This window comes from Drosophila navojoa, chromosome 3 (assembly GCF_054131105.1).
Source record: "Drosophila navojoa isolate 15081-1374.11 chromosome 3, UAZ_NAV_1.0, whole genome shotgun sequence".
In the NCBI taxonomy this organism is placed as follows: Eukaryota; Metazoa; Arthropoda; class Insecta; order Diptera; family Drosophilidae; genus Drosophila; species Drosophila navojoa.
Window position 1 is genome coordinate 19,175,157 of NC_142891.1, and position 18,688 is coordinate 19,193,844.

The 18,688-nt window shown below is 37.2% G+C and overlaps 1 protein-coding gene and 1 long non-coding RNA gene across 3 annotated transcripts; one reads left to right on the forward strand and one right to left on the reverse strand.

Moving 5' to 3' along the window:
* Positions 1-9,577: 9,577 nt before the first annotated feature.
* Positions 9,578-11,736, forward strand: LOC115563637 (uncharacterized). The gene is made up of 2 exons (XM_030386937.2): positions 9,578-10,331; positions 10,393-11,736. Exons 1-2 carry the CDS (start codon positions 9,722-9,724, stop codon positions 11,496-11,498), a joined length of 1,716 nt encoding a protein of 571 aa, XP_030242797.2. The 5' UTR covers positions 9,578-9,721; the 3' UTR covers positions 11,499-11,736.
* Positions 11,737-14,027: 2,291 nt separating this feature from the next.
* On the reverse strand, positions 14,028-17,902 carry LOC115563634 (uncharacterized). 2 transcript variants are annotated; one of them, XR_003980420.2, is made up of 3 exons: positions 17,539-17,650; positions 16,195-16,730; positions 14,028-14,146 (listed from the first exon to the last, which is right to left on the reverse strand). It is a non-coding gene; the product is annotated as an uncharacterized LOC115563634 (long non-coding RNA). The 2 variants fall into 2 exon arrangements; XR_016196603.1 differs by lacking the exon at positions 14,028-14,146 and adding an exon at positions 17,814-17,902 and having other exon boundaries at positions 16,128-16,730; positions 17,539-17,582.
* Between the last annotated feature and the right edge of the window lie 786 nt (positions 17,903-18,688).

Here is an 18,688-nt window from a genome sequence, read left to right on the forward strand (position 1 = left end):
GGATATAATGAGATAAATTGTTGCCAGAGGTAAGAAGGCGCTGTCAGGCAGCGGCTCACATTCAGGGACCGTGTTAAAGTCTAATGAGTTTAACGATGTCACAAAGTGAGAGAAACTTCAGTTACTTGAAATGCATTCGACACAGCTGCAACTCAGTTCTAGCTGAAAGTTATTAATGTCTCACTTGCTGCTTTATACAGAGAGTATACAGAGAGTAATGTTTTTATATTGATTACTATATCTTACCTTACTTTACTCGCATAGCCATATTCGCACTCAATCATTTTGATGGCCCACACGAAATGTAGTTGACAGAGTTGACGCTGCACAGCCATCACGGCTGGCTGGCAGAGCTCAACCAGGCCGAGGGACAATCAAATGGAAAACATTCAAAATGAACTAGGCGAGCTATGGATTATCTGTGCCGTCTAGACACCAAACAGTTCTCACCCGCTGTAACTGTCATAGTTATTGCTTCTTCAATATAGCGACTTCACTGGGCCCATAAATATCACTCACACATATACAGGCGACTATATTTATATTGTATGTGTGTGTATGCATGAAACCACTCTGACAAATTCGTTTTTCGTCCATAATTTATCAGCCAGCAACATGTCCCTCACAGCACGCTCTGTCCCTGAGTGTAATTTAGCGTAAAATAAGTTTTTTTTCGGCACTTTTTTTTATTTTTATATGCATGTCAAATCTCTAGCTGAGTGTGTGTTTCATGTGTGGCTAAAATGTATTTTGTGCAATGAAAATTTTTCAAAAACTATAAATGCATTTATATGTACTTAAATATCTAAATCGGGTTGCTGATAAATATTTATGTACGCACTCAAGTAATTTGCAAGCACTTAAATCCTTTGGAGGACTGACTGCTGCCTGCTTCATAAGCCACAGGAGTAAACAGAACCGCAGCCAAGACCTACCTAGCTCCAGGCTAGATTGTGGCAAGTGCGAAATTAATATATTCGTTGTAAGCAAATTCCGAGATTATCGCTAATTTAATAGAGCTGATGTGTGAAGCTCTGGCATAAAGTCATACAACAGCCATGGCAACGTCTAGAATGAGGGCTTTATAAATGCCATTAATTGAGTCGATGTGTGTGTGTCAGAAAAACTATTTCGATTGCGGTCGCCTCTGGCTGTAGTTGGGTAAATGATTTGCAGGCATTTCTGTTTTGGTCTCTAGATTCTCAAGCACAACATGAATTGGCCTTTAAAGTGTCTCAGCAATTATTAAGACGAGTAAATCCTTGCGGAATCACAAACATTTCTATGAGCCCAGACCCAGCGAAGTCAGACATTAACAAGCTCCCAGCCCTTGGGCAACTTATCTTAAGCACTTGATTGATTAAATAGATATAAAGGGCTTTGGTGCGCAGCAGACGGACAAGCATGCGAAGAGCTCTCGAGATGCCTCTTTTCTAATTGGCTTAATGAACTATTTCTGCTCGAGCTACAAGCAGCACTCGACTTGGCTCGACGAGCCGTAAGCCACAAGGTCTCCGCATATCTGAACTAAGCAGTTTTATTAGTTTCTTTTAAAGCCCAACTTTTAGCATTATGTGAGTGTTATATACATATGTATATATTTTGTATAAGCAATTAATATATAAATATATTTTGCAGCAATTTGTCATTGGCCTCAGCTTTCAATGTAAACCGTTTTCAGTGGTTAGCCCAAATGGTTAGGGGGTATGAACTGAATAAAATAAAATTAAATAAAAAAAAATATGAAGATGAAATAATAAAAAAAATGTCATAAATCACCCATTCACACATTCTAACAATGTGACAATACTTTTATTCACCTAAAAATATTTTTACCTAAATAAATATACCATATTCTCATCCATCCATCCATCTATCCACATTCCAGCCATTCACAAACAGATTTTTATTTTTCGCCAAAAACTTTGAGATTTATTGATGCTGAAAAACTTATTTTCAAGACGTCTTGTCCACAAAACCAGATGTTTACACAGTTTTTCCTTTCGAGGTGCGTTGCTGCTTATGAATCAGTGTGTTTCAAGCCACAGACAAACTCAAAACTGTCTTCTCGACTTGAAAGTTTATCCAAACTTAAGACCAATGCCAGCAGAACGTAAACTACAAACGAAACCACAAATAGTTTACGGTCAAAACTTTATTTTCGCCTCAATGCTATGCGGTTGCATAAATATTTTCTCAATGAACTTCTCTTCATACACATTAAAGTGAATTGCAAATTCGCTGAAGACTTTGACAGTGACATATTATTCAGACTTTTAGATAAATATATATACTTACTTCACTTTTTGTGTTTAATGTAACTATACTAAACTATATAAATATATTTCTGAAATATTTTTAATTATAATGCTTAATAAAGAAAATCTTCCATGAATCAAGCAAAGAAATTTTGTGTTTTCAAAGAAAATTCACATAAAGAATATTGACAGAATTTCAATACATTAAATATAACATCAATATTAAATTTCTCTCAAGCTTATTAATTCACTTCTTAAAGTGTAAAATATGCTAATTGAATGAGAAGACAGAAATAAATTGCATAAATTAAAATACGTAATGGGCGAAACAGGAAGCATAATTTTCTAGCGAATTTCACAATATCAAATTTAAATTTGCAGGTTCATAAACCTTAAATGTATTCAACTTATTTTTTGTTTACACAAGGTCCCAGTGGAGGGCATCTGCGGTTATTGGGCGCCATTGTACGTGATAAAAATAAATAATCGAATGTCGAACCCACAGAAGTGTTGAATAATATCAAACACGCGCCGTGCCGGACCCGCCGCAAAAAAAGAAAATGTCAAATATTTTCATACAAAACATAACGATTTTTAGCCTTTTGTTTGGCTATTCGAAATGCCCTCTATGTGAGTTCAAGAGCTTTGATATTTGTGCTGAGAGAATTGATTGTACAGTGCAATAAATTGTAATATTTGAACTATTTATATTGAAGAAAATTTAATAATTAAAAAAACTCTATTAAAATAGCAGATCCAAAACTCAGGTAAATAAACAGAGATATGTGTTTTTAGGCTATTGTAACTATTTCCTGGGAGCACAAACTCAGGCGATTCAAAGAGTAATATAAACATGTTATTGTTCATTCAAGCATAACTATTCGGGGTCAGCTTCAATATTGTCTCTTTTTATTATGTTTACGTATATTAGGTCTAAGTTCAGGGCTCTCAACACACAACACAAATAAGTTGTGTCTGCATAGTTGAAGCACGCAGCAAGTTGAGTTACCTCTTAAGTGGATATTATGCTCAAAACAAAAGGTAGACAGACAAAAGGTGTTCAAATGGCACAGAAATGACAAAGGGAAAGTAAAAAGTAAAAGTAGAGAATAGGAGCTGCAGGTTATCTATTCAAAGCAAAATATTTACTTAGCCCTTATATTGGACAAGTTTCGCTGCTTTTCTTTCTATAAAACTCAAACTGTTGCAGAGTTTTCTATATCAGCATTGATTTGTATGCCATGCGAAATTATAAATTTATTAATTTCCGCTTGATTACATTTCCTGGTTATTTTATCGTCTTCCTGCTTTTCATTATGACTTGGATATTTTGCTGTCTGTAAATTTATTATAAATAATTTGAGTGCATTAAAAGCTTTGCCTCGAAGTGATTTATTCTGGTTTGATGTGATTTGTGTTTTATATATCACTCAATATTATTCTCTATATTCTTACATCGGCTTTAATATTAAATTGGTGCATGGTCAACCTAGTCTAGCCTAATTATACAACAATGAATGTAGCTCGACACTAAACTCTGGCTCTGTTCCCAATTTCACTCCCTCTTCCTAAATGGCCATTAAATTGAGTTTGCGCTCAGAAAACTTTGCCGCTGTCAACACAAAAGAAAGTTTAACCGCAACACTCGCAGAAGAATGCAAACCAGTGAACCCATCGCCGCTGTCTGAGGGGTTGACAATCAGCCAATTATAAGTTGCTTCCTGCAGCTCTTTCCTCACCTGCTCGATGGTTGGTTAGGCACAGTTTACCTTGGCTACAGTCGCGAGGTGAACTCGTAAAACGCTTGACTGCATTTCGAGTGAAATTCAAATGAATGCAACCCAAAGTGGCGAAACGAACGAATGACGAAATAGTTGACTTGATAAACAAGTACGAGAATAAAGGCCTTCACAATGCAATTCTCCATGCAGTTCTCAATGGGTATCATCACGCCAGGCAACGCCTGCACTGCAGATGCTTGAATCAGTGCCCGGGGATATTTCACATTGCTTTCGCTCGCTTAATACTCGCTCGATGCTTGATTCGTCGTGCATTTTAATGTAGTCAGTCAGCTATAATTGATTGGGCTCAATGCCGAAAAGGCAACAGCAATTAAACAACGAAATTTCATCAATGAGACGTGGCTGTCACTTGTTCGCTCAATGAGCAATTGATGGGAAAGAGTCCCTGAAGCACTTAAAAATTTAAGGATAATAAGTGCAATTAGGCAGCAATTAAAAAATACGTCTTAAAAGGTTTACGATTTTAAATTCACATATGCACATAAATCGTCAATTTGTAAAATGCTCAGCAAAAATGTTGTAAGAGCTTCTATAACATAGATAAAGAAAATAATTATTTTGCAAACAGTATTAGCTATATTTAAAAAATACAACACAAAAATATATGAATTTCTTAAAGCCCAACAACAATGAAATCCATTTTTCATATCATCCAGCTCCACAATATTTATCAGATTTTTTTTAGCTTTTAATTAAAATTCACGCAAGAGTCGTGCAAGAACATTCTGATTAAGTTGGGCACTCAAAGAACAATGCACATGAGAAGCTTTTGTACGCCACAAATGAATCCGTTTTTCATATGTATATTTCGAGTGTAAACAAATTAATTGCCGTGCAGCCTCTTTTTGACCGTTCGTTCGAAATTGAAAGCCAGCACTGCGGCTCGTTAGTAGGACTGCGTTAAGCTCTGCCATTATTGCACTGTCTATCGCCATGGTTATTTAAATACTTCACATTCTTTATTACCAACTCCATAAATATTTTTTATGAAGGCATTCCTCAAGTATTGTCCGTCATTGCGAAAATTGTCGATAAGGAGAGTATATTGTATAATCATATGTGCGCGATATATGAGAATCATGATAAATCAGAATAAAATTCCTCTGTTGTCTCGCCAAACTTAACATTCTGTTAGTTTACTCCAAGTCTTCATTTTATCCTGATTGGCTGCGACTATTGCAGTAGTATTAGTGTGCGCATTCATGGCGCTGTTGTATAATTGTTATCCGAGTGAGTATGCGCAAAGCTACACGAGAGAGAAAGGGACAAAGATATATGTCGCTGAACGTAGTCAAGAATGTTGCTGTGTGCGAGCTAGATAGCAGCATAACGTAAATGCTGGGTAGGCTCGTTTTGATTTGTCAGTGGATCAATAAAACAAGTAGACTCGCTCGATCGCTGATTTTGGCATTCGGCTGAGCGCTTTGTTTTCGTATGACGCTCTTTTAACGAACATTTTGTTGGGAGCGGTACGATTGATAACCTCGGCCTCTTACCTGTAGCTACTATACAAAAACATATAATTAAGACTAACTTGTCTAGAGACAAAAACAAAAATATATATATGCAAGTTTTACAAGCAATTAAAATGTGTCACGTATATAAGTGACAGTTAGTGAAATAAACCACTAAAAGAACCATAAAGTACAAACCAGGAAAGCCAGAAATACAGACAAAGCGAGCGAGAGCGGAAGTCAAAAGAAGAATAATTGACAATTCCGACTAAAATGCAATTTAGGTCGCAATGAGGAAAATTTCGACCTACACGAACACTATAAATGGAATTCGAATGGCATATGAGAAATGTTTTCCCTAGGTGTGCATAGAAAGTGTTTGGCTTTCATTAAAATTGCTCAAAATGCAATTTTTGATGCTGTTTGTGTAATTATACTTATCGTTTATGTAATTTCCCATAGCACAGCTTTCATTATTGTCTGATTTGAAAACTTCATTAAAGTAAATCTGTTTTGTATTACACATTCATTCATGTGTTAATCGAACCTGAAATGCCAGCGAAGCAATGCAAAATAATCAATCGAACATCAATCAGTTGCCAGCTTTTTCCATTTCCATTCGAATAGGTTCCGTTTCTGTTATGTTTTCATTACAGCTGGCAGCGAAAAGGGAAAAGAAAAGGAAAACCTAAAGATGTGCATATTCATTTCTCAAAGGTGCACCAGCATGATGGTTGAATTCCTTCAATAGGTTTCAATTAAAGCGTGGCTCGGCTGATTAAATGGACAATGATTAATTAATTTGACTCGTTGATTCGCCATTCGATTATCCCCTAATTAAACTCAGCTCTTTGTTCTGATTGCCTTGCTCCATTTTTGTAGATTTTCCTTTTCGATTTTGCTTTCGTCGCTATTCACAGAGGATTCAATTAAATACGCTGCTAATCGAGCGTGGATATTCCTTTGCATAGATTGCAGCCTTGAAGTGAACAGAATATTTAAATGAATTTCCCTTTACAGTCCCAACTAGCCCTGCAGCCCCTTGAAATATAAGTCCATGTGCCTTTAAAGTTAAGTCTACAAACTGATGTGCAAAAATAATCTAAAAGACAAATGCCAAGTCTATTCCGCCATGGTAATCGTTCTGCAATTTGCACCGGCAGTTCCCCAACTTCATTTCAAGCATATACGAAAGTTGAACAAAGTTAAGCCCCAAAGCAACTGACGTCATTTCGCTGGCAGCGCAAAGGCTGATTTATGTTAAATGTCTACGTGATGGGAGTAAATTAACGCAATCGTCTCCAAAATGGTTCCAGCTACGGAATAAGAGACGAGCCAACAACTAAGTTTTCGCCAAAATTGAAAAACTAACTAAAAGAAATTTGCGTTTTCCTTTCGACTTTAAAAATGCTATGAGAGAGCAGTATTTTCTCTGCAAGTTTCTTAAAAATTCAACTCCATGAGCTTATAATTATAATAATTTCATAGAGAAGCTTAAAGCATATGAGCGTCGCATACCTTTATATATTTGTCCCCTTGTGATCTGATTGTTTATGCAATGGAATAACTTAAAAACTTAACGGAAAACCTTGCGGACTCGCGCCATTCATTAGCATGCGAGTCTGAATATTTATCAGGTGCTGACTGTACAGGTCCTCTCAGGAGCGCCAGCTGCAAAAGCCACAGCAATCTGCAAGCAACTCGCAGGACAAAGTTTGAAACACGAATTATGCACGGAAAGGAAACAAACTAGTTGAATGGCTCGCTAGTTAAGCTCAGATACGGTTAGAGCCAGCATATGAGGTAATCATAATTATCTCTGTATTATTTATTGGTTTGACTTTGCCGGCCCTACGATACATCGGTTTACAGGCAAAGGTCAATGAAGCCTTTAAGCAATGTTAATTGAGCTATGCGTGAATTTTTTGGGCAAGTTATGAATTGATGGAAGCTAAACAATATTTATACTTGCAAATAATTATGTAATTTACCTCAATACTAAGCTAGATTTTATTTCAAAAATCGATATATATATATATAACTATAAATTTCTATGCTCTAAAGCAACATTCTATATTTATTACAGATATTTTTCCGCCATATTTATCATGCAGTAAAAATTGCAAGTCACAAATCACATTTTACCTGATTTTTGTTTTCTGCAGACTTTTCTAAATCAATTTTCTTTCCCTTTTTTTTAAGTTTTGGCACATATATATATTTTTTTTTTTGGTTTTCATGATTTTTCCTCCGTTTGCTCGCAATTAAATAAACATTTCACCGTTACTGTAGACACATAAAAATGATATATGACGCTCCGAAAATATTGCTACGTTTGGCAAATAGATTTGCGCACAATCATAACTCATGTGCGCTGAGCAGTTCATCTGTGAGATGCAGAAAATCAATTTAAGCTGCATTGGGAATATTTTAACCTTTTTTATGTAAGCTCAAGTGATTTAGTAAAATTTTACTTTTATATTTAAAGAATAATAAGTAAATAAACAAATGATATAAATATAAAATTTGAATTGTTTTTATGAAGCTCTGTAGAGAATTATTGAGAAGCAGCTAAATTGCTTAGATTGACTTCTATCAGAATTAATTTATGACATATACTAAATATAATTTTATTTTTACGAATATTTTATTTTTATTATTTTTTTTATTTATTTTTTTTATTTTTATTTTTTATTTTGTCATACATCCATTTTTCAGTCATATCCCAGTCCTTAAACACCGAGGCAGTCCTCATGAAATCTGATAAAAGAAAAGAAAATATATGTAATTTCGTTTTTTGTTTCATATACTTAAGGCTAAGGCTCAGATTGAGTGTATAATGTATCATCATCGGTTTACAGCAATTTTTTGTTGTTTTGTCTCTGCTACAAAGTCTGGGGCGGAGCAATTGACAGACAATCACATTTTAAAGTATTTTGTATCATATTTCAAACAGGAAAGCGACGAGACAGGTATGGATACAAAACAGTCAATGCTATTTATCTTCTCTGCCAGACGAAGCTTTTTTACAGAGATGGGGATGTGACCGAAAAAAGAAATAAGAGTGTCCCAGATGGGCGTAGCTGACTATGAGATACCGATTATGGCGAAGCAGACATTCGTGGCATATAATTTTATAGCTATTATATATCGAATTTAGTTGATTGTACAGTAATAATGAAGTTAAGCAATTGAAGTGACAAATTAAAGGCTAGAGCTATTTCTACTGATCGAGTATATCATCTACATCTCTGTTACATATACGTTAATAAATTCAATAGACCCAATTCTATAGCCTCTCGGTAACAGAAGTAAATTGTTTTCGCACCGTCAATAGTATGTAGCTACTGTCGCATATCTAAGCGTAAGCCTGACTCATGGGAGGTGTTTTCCAGCTGCACAGCAATTCCCGTTACCTGATCCGACTGTCTGGACTGTCAGCCAGCGTAGCAGGACACTCTGTTGACAGCTATTATCACAGCGGCATACAGACAAACACAATCTGGAGTGCAAGTCCTGCAGGTGCTGCTACTCCGGCATACCAGCAGCTAAGTGGCATTTAGCTCCATTCCATCCCATTGTTGGGTAGTTAGCATTTTGCAATTCTGGGATTCCTGCCCCGCATTCAACGAATACCAAATGCACATTTGCTACTGCGAATAAGGATACAAGGACGAACAAGATGCATAACTAATGAATGGGTCATCCGTTTGCTTGGCTTTCTAATCGTTACTTAGATTGCCGTAAGGCAACGCATGTGCCTAATGAGCAAAAGCAAAGCCTTGCACATATTTACATATACATGTGCACACACATGTCTACGTATTAGCTAAATTTAATTTGTATATTTACTTGTATAGCCTTACATCTCAGCCAGCTTGGGAATTTCCGTGTCTGTGGCATTTGTGTGCTCTCCGAATGATTTGTAAATTTATCTTTGCTTCAGGCAAATAATTAATTGGGGAATTTCAAGTGGGGCTATCTCCATGACTCAATTTAAGACAAACGACCTCACTCAGCTACTCTCTCCTATTTCTTAGCGCACTTTAATTCATCTCCTCTCGATTGGCTTACGTTACTAGCATAGATGAGAAAATCGATATATATAAAGTTCAGTTGGCGTCGATTTGTAATCTTATAAATGAGACTAAAATCATATCGGAAATTCAGTTAGCCAAAAACCACTAGAATTTGATTTCTTGAAGAGATGGCAAGCAAGTCTAGAACAACATTTAAAGTGCCGAGCAGACATGCCTATAGCGGCTATAGGCTTTATAGGAGATCTGGTCATCGTAGAATTCCAATGGAAATAGCCAGGAGAAATGCAATCATCGAAGGCAAAATAAGTCAGCGGACTCGCTCATTATCATTGAACGAAGAACTTAATAAGAAATACTTGAAGCTGATCGCTAATTGGAAACGGAGTCTGATCGAGGAACCACATTTGAATAGGACACCAGAATCATTTGGTTTCTGGCTGCCGGAAACTAGCGAAGCCTGCTCCTCCTCAGATGAGGAATCCTCTGAGATCGCTCCGGATCCGCATGAGCTATATGCGGACTGTGCCGAGCATCACGAATTCTTTCCGCGTCTTCCAGTGATGGTTTGGTCAAGTCTTTACTCCCATGCCGCCCGAGAACATGCCAAGGCCGGGCTGCTGGAGCCGGTGCAGCTGGAGATGCTTGAGGTCGCCAAAGCCGTTGATGCGATGGAGACCCTAACGAGCGTAGAGGTCAGGGATTGTGCTCAAGCACAGCGAATGGTATCGAATATCACTGTAGCCCAGTACTTTTCCAATGTAGAGGGTCGGGAGCTAGGTAGACTAAAAATCAATGTTATCATATATATGACACATATTTTATGACACATTTATTGTAGATGGTAGAGAGGTGTACCTGATTTCGTTGCGCAACTTCTGGTTTAGCACGTTGCAAGTGAAAGTTGGCAAACTTTATCTGCATGTGGATCGGTATGTGTTCTTCCAATATCTGAAGGGCTTTGGCGAATACAAGAGTTGGTCCCTGGAATTTCCCACTAACAAGGTATCGATGATGCTGTTGTCCCGCATGTACAATTGGATGGTTGCCGGAATCAAACCGCTGGTACTCGGCCACGACTTTGTTGAGATGTACCACTTGGCTAAGTATCTGAATGTGCATCACCTGTTGGAGCTCTTCTATAACTCTCTTTCGATTCATAATGGGGGCGAAGGGGGTGTCTGGGAACAGGAAGCATTCAGAGGATACCAGATATGTCGTCGTGTGAAATGCAGCGATTTGATGGCCATATTTATGCACCGAATACAAAAGGTGTTCTTGCCGCTGGTCGCATCTGAGGAGTTCCTCGCCATGGAAGCGGGCGAGGTGGCCTATATGCTCAAAATGGACTCGCTATGCGTGAACAGTGAGGACGAAGTGTTCTTTGCAGCCGTGTACTGGCTAGGGCACAACTGGGAGGAGCGGGAGCAACATATGGAGCAGGTCATGGCCAGTGTGCGTTACTCCATGTTATCGCCTTGGCTGCACCACTCCATTCTCTACAAACCGGAGAACGAGATAATCCAGAAGGTGGGCGAAAGCCATATGATTCGCGCCCTGTTATGGAAAGGCAACTGGGTTAGGCTGGCGACATTCGCCAAGATTCAAGAACCGGAGCTTGCCGATGACGCCCTGGTAATTCGTGCCATGCAGGTGAAAGACTACGATCGGGCATGGGGCTTCTGTGCAGGCATTCCCCACCATCACGCCCCCGATTGCTGTCGATTCGCAAAACTCAGCTTTAAGATGTTCGTAAGATTCCTTAATATGATGCACAGCCACGCCTTAAGGTATATGGCAGAAACACAGTTCGTACCGTATAAGCATTTCGAGCCACTCAAATGCTGCTCCAAACGGGATTATGTCAGGACTGTAACCTTTGCAAGAAAATTTCGAAACAGGCTGGGTAAACTGTTCCCCTTCGAATTTCGCTATAATATGGACTAAATGCTTCCCAAATATCTTTCATTAAACTGGGTGTGGTGTGTGACTAAATAGTGATGTGTGAATAAAAGAAGAAGAGAGCGATTCGATGTCTCAAGAATCTTAGTATTTCACTTTAGTGCTTATCGAAATAAGCATTTTAAATTATAAATATTTGTATATATGTATATGTATATGGCTATCTGAATGATTTTATTATGATTTCATATTATTTACATACTTATTTTATTAATTTCATTTATATTTCCATTGATTCATTCAGTTGATTGCTCATCAATATTTATATCACACTCAATAAATATGTGCACTATCAAAATTTAAGTGAATTAATTTGCATTTGCCACACAGCCAGCAAATGAAAATAAATTTCGTATTAATAGTATGCATATCAATGAAAATGGAACAAGAGCTTTAATTATTTGCACACTATTATTTTTATTGGACACACGCTGGTCAATTAAATTAAAGCAGGCTGATGTGAAAGTCGCATGAATTTGATTTATATTAATTTATGCACGTGAGACGAGAACTGCCTGGCCTCGGTCCAGGATAACTCACCAACTGCAAAACAGTTTTCGCGCTCGCCCAGTGCCAATTTCAGAATATCCGCCAACACGGCGATGGCTGAGACCCAATCATGCTTCACTGATGGGTTTGTCGTTGTTGTTGTTGTTGTTCTTATTGATACTGCATATGTCTGCTGCTGCTCGGCACTGCAATCACAAGAGGCTGCTCCTTGCACCGATGCATTGCATATTGCATTCGCATTCATATCGCACTTGTCTTTGGGTTCGCTGCTCGGCGGCGGCTCATCAACGTCAACATGCCTCTGATGACGCGATGGGCACTTTGCTGTTTCCACACTTGCGAGTGGTTCCTCGGCTTTTGATGGGCTGGATGGTTCATACATTATCCAAATTTGTGTCCATACTTCGATGATGAGATTCTGCTGGTGATGCTGCTACTATTGCAGTGAGTCTGCTGTTGCTACTACTGCAATTGTTGCTTCTGCGGATTGTGGTGCTAGTGGTGCTGCTGCATTTGCTGCTCACTTTAGAGAATTTTCTGCCTATGACATAAATCATCATGTTTCGTTGCATACAAACCAATTTCTGACAGACTTCATTTACTGCACTGCAATTAAATAAGCAGAAAATAATTTAATTAATTTTCCGGAATAGCATAGAAAGTATTCAGCAAAATTTGCCAAATAACACATTAGTTTGAAGTATATTCCATACATTTAATACTATATAATTTAGCTTCGGAATCGGCTAAATTTAATCAAAAAATTTTATTGCATAGCTATTTCCTTAATTTAGTTATTTTATTATACCCTGAACCCATTGAAAATGGGAAATCAGGGTATAATGGTTTTGTTAAAAGTATGTAACAGGCAGAAGGAGGCGTGGCAGACCCCACAAAGTATATATATTCTTGATCGGGGCGACAAGCTGAGTCGATTTGGCCCTGTCCGTCTGTCTGTCCGTCCGTCCGTCCGTCCGTCCGTCCGTCCGTCCGTATGTATGAACGCGTCGATTTCAGAAGATATAAGAGCTAGAGACTTCAACTTTTTTTTAAAATGTCCGTATATATCACGCGCAGATTGAGTTTATCACTAAAAAACGATAACTCATTCCGATACTTTTTTATCGATAAAAAACCTTATCGACGATCACTTAAAGAATTATATCTCCTACATCCTTCAAGCTAGAGTCTCCAAATTTAAAATGTATATAAAGATGTATTTTATACAATTTCGGTTTTTGTTAAAATTTACCCCCCACCCCTAAATCCACCCCCTCACCCTCATCTTTGTAAAAGTCGTATATCAAATACTAGAGACTTGTGATTCGGTATACACATACATTTTAACATTATGATTACGTTCTGAAAGTTTCATTACGATAGTACGTCTAGAAATTGAATTATTCAACAAATAAGTTTTCATTATATTGCCAACACTGCAGCGCAACCCAAGCGCAATCGCCTGTATATGTGAGTGTGTGTATATGCGTTTGTTTGTTTGTATGCGTGTGTGTGTGTGTGCGTGTGTGTTTGCTAATTATTATTGAAATATCAGTTGCTTGTAGGGTTCAGGGGATCTCGTAGTCGAGCTGTCTCGACTAGAGCTTTCTTTCTTGTTTTTTATTTATTTTTATTTTTATTTTATTTATATTATACATATTTTTTATTTTCGCCTAATAAATTTAAAATTGATTTTATTTTAATCTATTTTCTATTTGTTTATTTATTTATTTAATTTTAATTTATTTTCTAACTTTCAATAAATTTTTATTTATGTTCAGCATTTGTAAATATTTCTGGTGGACTATGGGATATTTATCAAGGGGATATCTATCACGATTTAAACTAGACGTGCTTATTAACGTAGCCCAAAGTCACGACTGAAGCGAGCGACTTCCTTGACCACTCTACGCATTAGGACTTTAAAATCTAGTAAACTTACTTGGACTTTCACTCCTTTTTGTATGAAATCAGCGACAAAAAATACTTCTGCTACCAATATCTAACGACTTCAATATCGACCTCTTGCTGGCCAATCGCAGTTGTCAACAAGGCAGCAGATAATGCCAACACACGCCTCTGCGCAGCTTTACCGCCCTGCTGCGCTGCTCTATTCCCGTGCACTGCAAATAAATACAATGGCAAATGTTTGATTATGAGCACAAACAGGCGGAAGTTAGTTAGACATTGTCGCAATGCAATATGTCAAACACGTGACTTGGCAAAGTTTTTAACAAGCTGCTCACGTGACCGCCGAGGCCGTAGAAAAGGCTTCGAGTAGCAGCAGCTCTGGCTCGAGCCGTGCCCCGACGAAAGAGGCCAGTCAGCCAGAGAGCACAGCCACGTAGAGCAGCATATTTAACGTATGTACTATACATGGTAATTTTAATGGAATCCACTGGGTCTAGTAAGTCGTTCGTCATGTTGACTTTAGCTCGGCGCATGGCTGACCTGTGTTACCTGGACGAGTAGACACGGCACACAGACAGACACACAGACAGCCATGGCCTAGCAGCAGCTCACCTGCAGTATCTCGTCGCATGCAAACAGACGCCGACGTGCCCGACCGATTCAGATACATTTCCAAGCTTCTCTTTGGAGTCTGACCATTCTGCGTGCGTAAAGTAGACTGTGACAGCATTGTTAACATAGCTGCTAGTCATTACTTTTATATGTATGTATAAATGTACATATATACATATGTATATATATAATGTAAGTACATTTATTTGTATGTGTATTTTAAGCAAGAGTTTAAGATCTTGCCTGTATATTCACAACACGATGCTGCTGCATTGCCTGAGCTACTCTAATCGAAATTTTTATTTTCAGTCTGTACAATATTTAGAAGGTATAGTATTCATACTCAAAGAGAGAAAGAGCGAGAGAGCGAGAGAGACAGCCAGAGAGAGAGAGAGAGAGAAATGAATGGCTTAATCGAAAACTGGATGGGATGCAAAGTAAAGTAAAGCTTCACCTGCTTGGCCTGGGAAACCACGAAAATTCAGCCCCACTATTAAATAAAGCACTTTAGATACATCAAACATTACGACTTACAATTGATTATCACAGCATCTGCCAATATCAGCTCAATTAAAAAACATTTCCAAATTGATTGGCTGAACAATTCACCAGACTACAATACGCTTTGGTTAACTTATATCAATAATATTTATTTTAAATTCTAGCTCGCAGTTAGACAGTCCAATAATATGTGGTCACAGCAATAAACGTGACAATAATACAAATGAGTGCAGAAATTACTGCAAATCAAGCTGAACTTTAAGATCAACATCAACAGTAAGAAGATAAGCACATGGCTAGTCATTTAGTTCGACTAGAGACTCCATTAGTTTTGTCTGTCTAGCCTCTTGAGCTATCTACCATTAGCCTTAGGACTTGTGTTCCTTCCACTCATCAGACTTGTACTTGACCTCGGGCTGCTTCTTGCCGTCTAATCCTGTCAATTTGTGTGTCTTATTTGTTACCTTGCCCCAGGCGGCCTCTTAAGGATGTGTGTCCTTCGACTCAAGTGGTAAGTCAACAGAAATGTATAAGTGTTCCAGTTAATAAACTTAGATATATCAATTTTTTTTTCTCTATAGACAAGCGAATATCTCTTTAAAAGAGAGGCCCTAAATTACTGGAAACAGTTAAGTTTTTCATAACACAACTCATTGCGTATTATTCTAATGTGAACATTTTTATTTTAATTATTTTATTTTATTTATTTATTTTTTTTTTTTTAAATAAATTTTTAATCTCTTCATGCTTGCATTTGTTCATTTATTCAGTTGATTAAACAAAGTTGATTGCGAAAAGCCGCTGCGATATTTATTATGAATTACCTTATCTGAATTATTGAACAGCACAGTGAATGAACCCAGTGCAGTAGAGAAGCTCTTCTACTACGTACATATATTAATGATAATATTTTATAGAATGATATTTTATTTAAATTAAATATAAGTAGTTTTGGAGTTAAGGATGTGTATATAAAAAATAAATATATGCTTGTCTATGATTTGACTCTGAGATGATGTAATATTTAGTACATTTTTTACAGAATATGTTGTAAAATAGAAGAAATATATGTACATATGTGTTAGTTATATTTATATATATTTACATATTGCATGACATTGTTTATTTACATTGCTAATCGACGCACCTGCTGTAGCTCTGATTTCAATTCGTGTTCATTCAGCTGCTCCACTTTTCAACCCAATTCAATACTTTGGCTTATGGAATGTTCCAGCTGTCGTCGCTAGGCGTGAAAATGTTCAAGTCAGCAGTTTTAGCTGGCTTTTTAGCTCCGGCCGCACTGCTGTCTAACTGGCACAGATGGCAAGGCGTATGCTGCCGATATACGTACATATATGTATGTATATGTGCCTGCCACGATCCCGTTGACCGCGCGACTTTTGCAGCACGGATTGCTGGCAACGCGTGCCGCGGGCTGCGTCAGATATCTTACTGGCATAAAAGTACATCGCCATATGTCACGTTCGAGCTGCTGCTGCTCGTGATGCGCTGTCATATGTGTGTGTGTGTGTGTAAGTGTGTGTGTGTGTGTTAGTGTAACGACAGTAGCTGCTTACAAATGGATTGCGCTGTGTTTGATTAACGCACAGACACGGACCGAACAGGTGACAGACTGTAGTCGCCGTAGGATGTGTAACCATCACGTCGCCCGAGATACGTGCGCTTAAAAAGAATGAATAGTTAGATGGTGAGAATGTGAGGCATTTATTATGATTCATTGACTTGTCATCACATTCACATTGTATGCAATCGATCAAACGGGTGGGAGTTGAAAGACTCAGATATATACGTATATAAAAAAAAAAAAAGAAATACTTAGCCTAAGTGTAACGACAATAATGAAATCATAAATTCAGTAATAGCAAATTAACTTGAGAGTCGTAAATTAGAATAGTTTTATTGTCAATAAAAGCGATAGTTAAAGTAAATAAAGCTGGCTGAGAGTCGTCAAAGCCGAAACGGTTTAATAGTAAAATAAAATGTAATCAATTTGACATGAGCATAAACTTTTTATCTCTAACCAAAATAGAATATATTTGATTGAAGCTTGCTAAGTTTTAAAGCTCAAATTATTTATATTTCTTTTTAGTTATTTAGTATTCCAGTCTTTAACTTTTTTTTATTGAAAGTAATGTTTTTTAACTTTCTATCACTTTAAAGTTTCTAGGATACCGGATACTTTGGTTTCTGATTTGCCATGGCTAACACCTTTTCATACAAAAGTACCCAAAAATACATTTTCCGAATTTCGGTTCAATGCTGCCAAGTTTGGATTAAAGTTAATAGTAAATAATATGAAAAATTGTTTTTAAATTAATTCTTCAATCGAATACAATAGAAGACATTCCAGCGATTTATTAATTTATATTAATATTGATTTTATATTCAGCGAAATATATCCATCTGCATTTCATACAAGTTTACGGTGCGTATGAGTAATATTTATGACACAATTCAGCTGCATATTTACATAACCCAGTGTGCAGCGGCATGTTCACGATTATTTTTTTATGACTGCCAATTAATATATAAATATTGAAAATTAATTTTTTATTTAGTATGTCTAAATTGTCCTTAAGAATGTTTTTCTATATGACATCAATCAAGGAAAACCCTATTAAATTTTTTAAATTTTGATTTAATATATGTAATTTAATAATATTACACAATTTATCACTTTGCTATACTGAATTTCTTGTTACTTCAATTCAGTTAAAAAAAAAATAAATAAATAAATTCAATTACATTATTTACCAAATGTACGTATTAAGAAATAAATTAGTACAATAAAATTCAATTGCGCCTTTCGAACATCTCGCATCAAACAGCCGTTGTGAACTAAATTTTAACATTCGCATTGACAGCCTTTGTGACATCCTCTGTTAAATAGTGGGAAATGTTATGCACGCTGTTGACATGCTGTTAGTACATATAGTGAACCAGCTCATGCAGAGCCCGTGCTTTGCAACATGTTGCAGACCAACGATGAGTTTGCTGTTCGACTAATATGACTTGGCTGCGCACTCATTGCTTGAATTGTCGGCGCTCGTGTGTGTTACCTTGCCCGAAACTGGGCTGGCCACATGTCTAATGGCCCTGCCAACACATCTTGGCGGAGAGTCTTTGGGGAACGCCACAAAACAGATATCTGGCTGGCCACACAGCTGTATTCCCACATGTTGTTTTCCTTTGTGAAATATAGGCAATTATTTAGCTGCATTATCATGTGGTTGGCTTATCTGGACTCCAAATCTATATATAAATGCTTTAAATGTCTGAGTCACAAAAGTTCACACAGCAAATTAGCGAAATCAATTCGCATTTTCTTTTCTGTTTCTGTTCATTTTTTTTCTAGAGTGCTCTCTTTGACTTGGGGTCAAGAGTCTTTAACACCCACACAACCACACAAACACACCACACAGAAGCTCTCACAGTAGCTATACATTGGCTGTGGTGGGGGCAAACATTTTGTGAGGTCATTTGGGAAATTGCTGAGCAAAACTTGGAGCCAGCTAAAGGCCAAAGTTTCAACCAGTAGCTTAAATTGCATATTTTTGTTGATTTTTGTTATGGCGTAGTAAAAGCTGAGTTTGATATAGATATATATGTCAGTATATTTA

Excerpts from the sequence above, each read along its gene's own strand:
- LOC115563637 (XM_030386937.2), top strand. The coding sequence starts at position 9,722 with ATGGCAAGCAAGTCTAGAACAACATTTAAAGTGCCGAGCAGACATGCC. Across the intron at positions 10,332-10,392 it reads TGTAGAGGGTCGGGAGCTAG|ATGGTAGAGAGGTGTACCTG; the intron begins GTAGACTAAAAA and ends CATTTATTGTAG.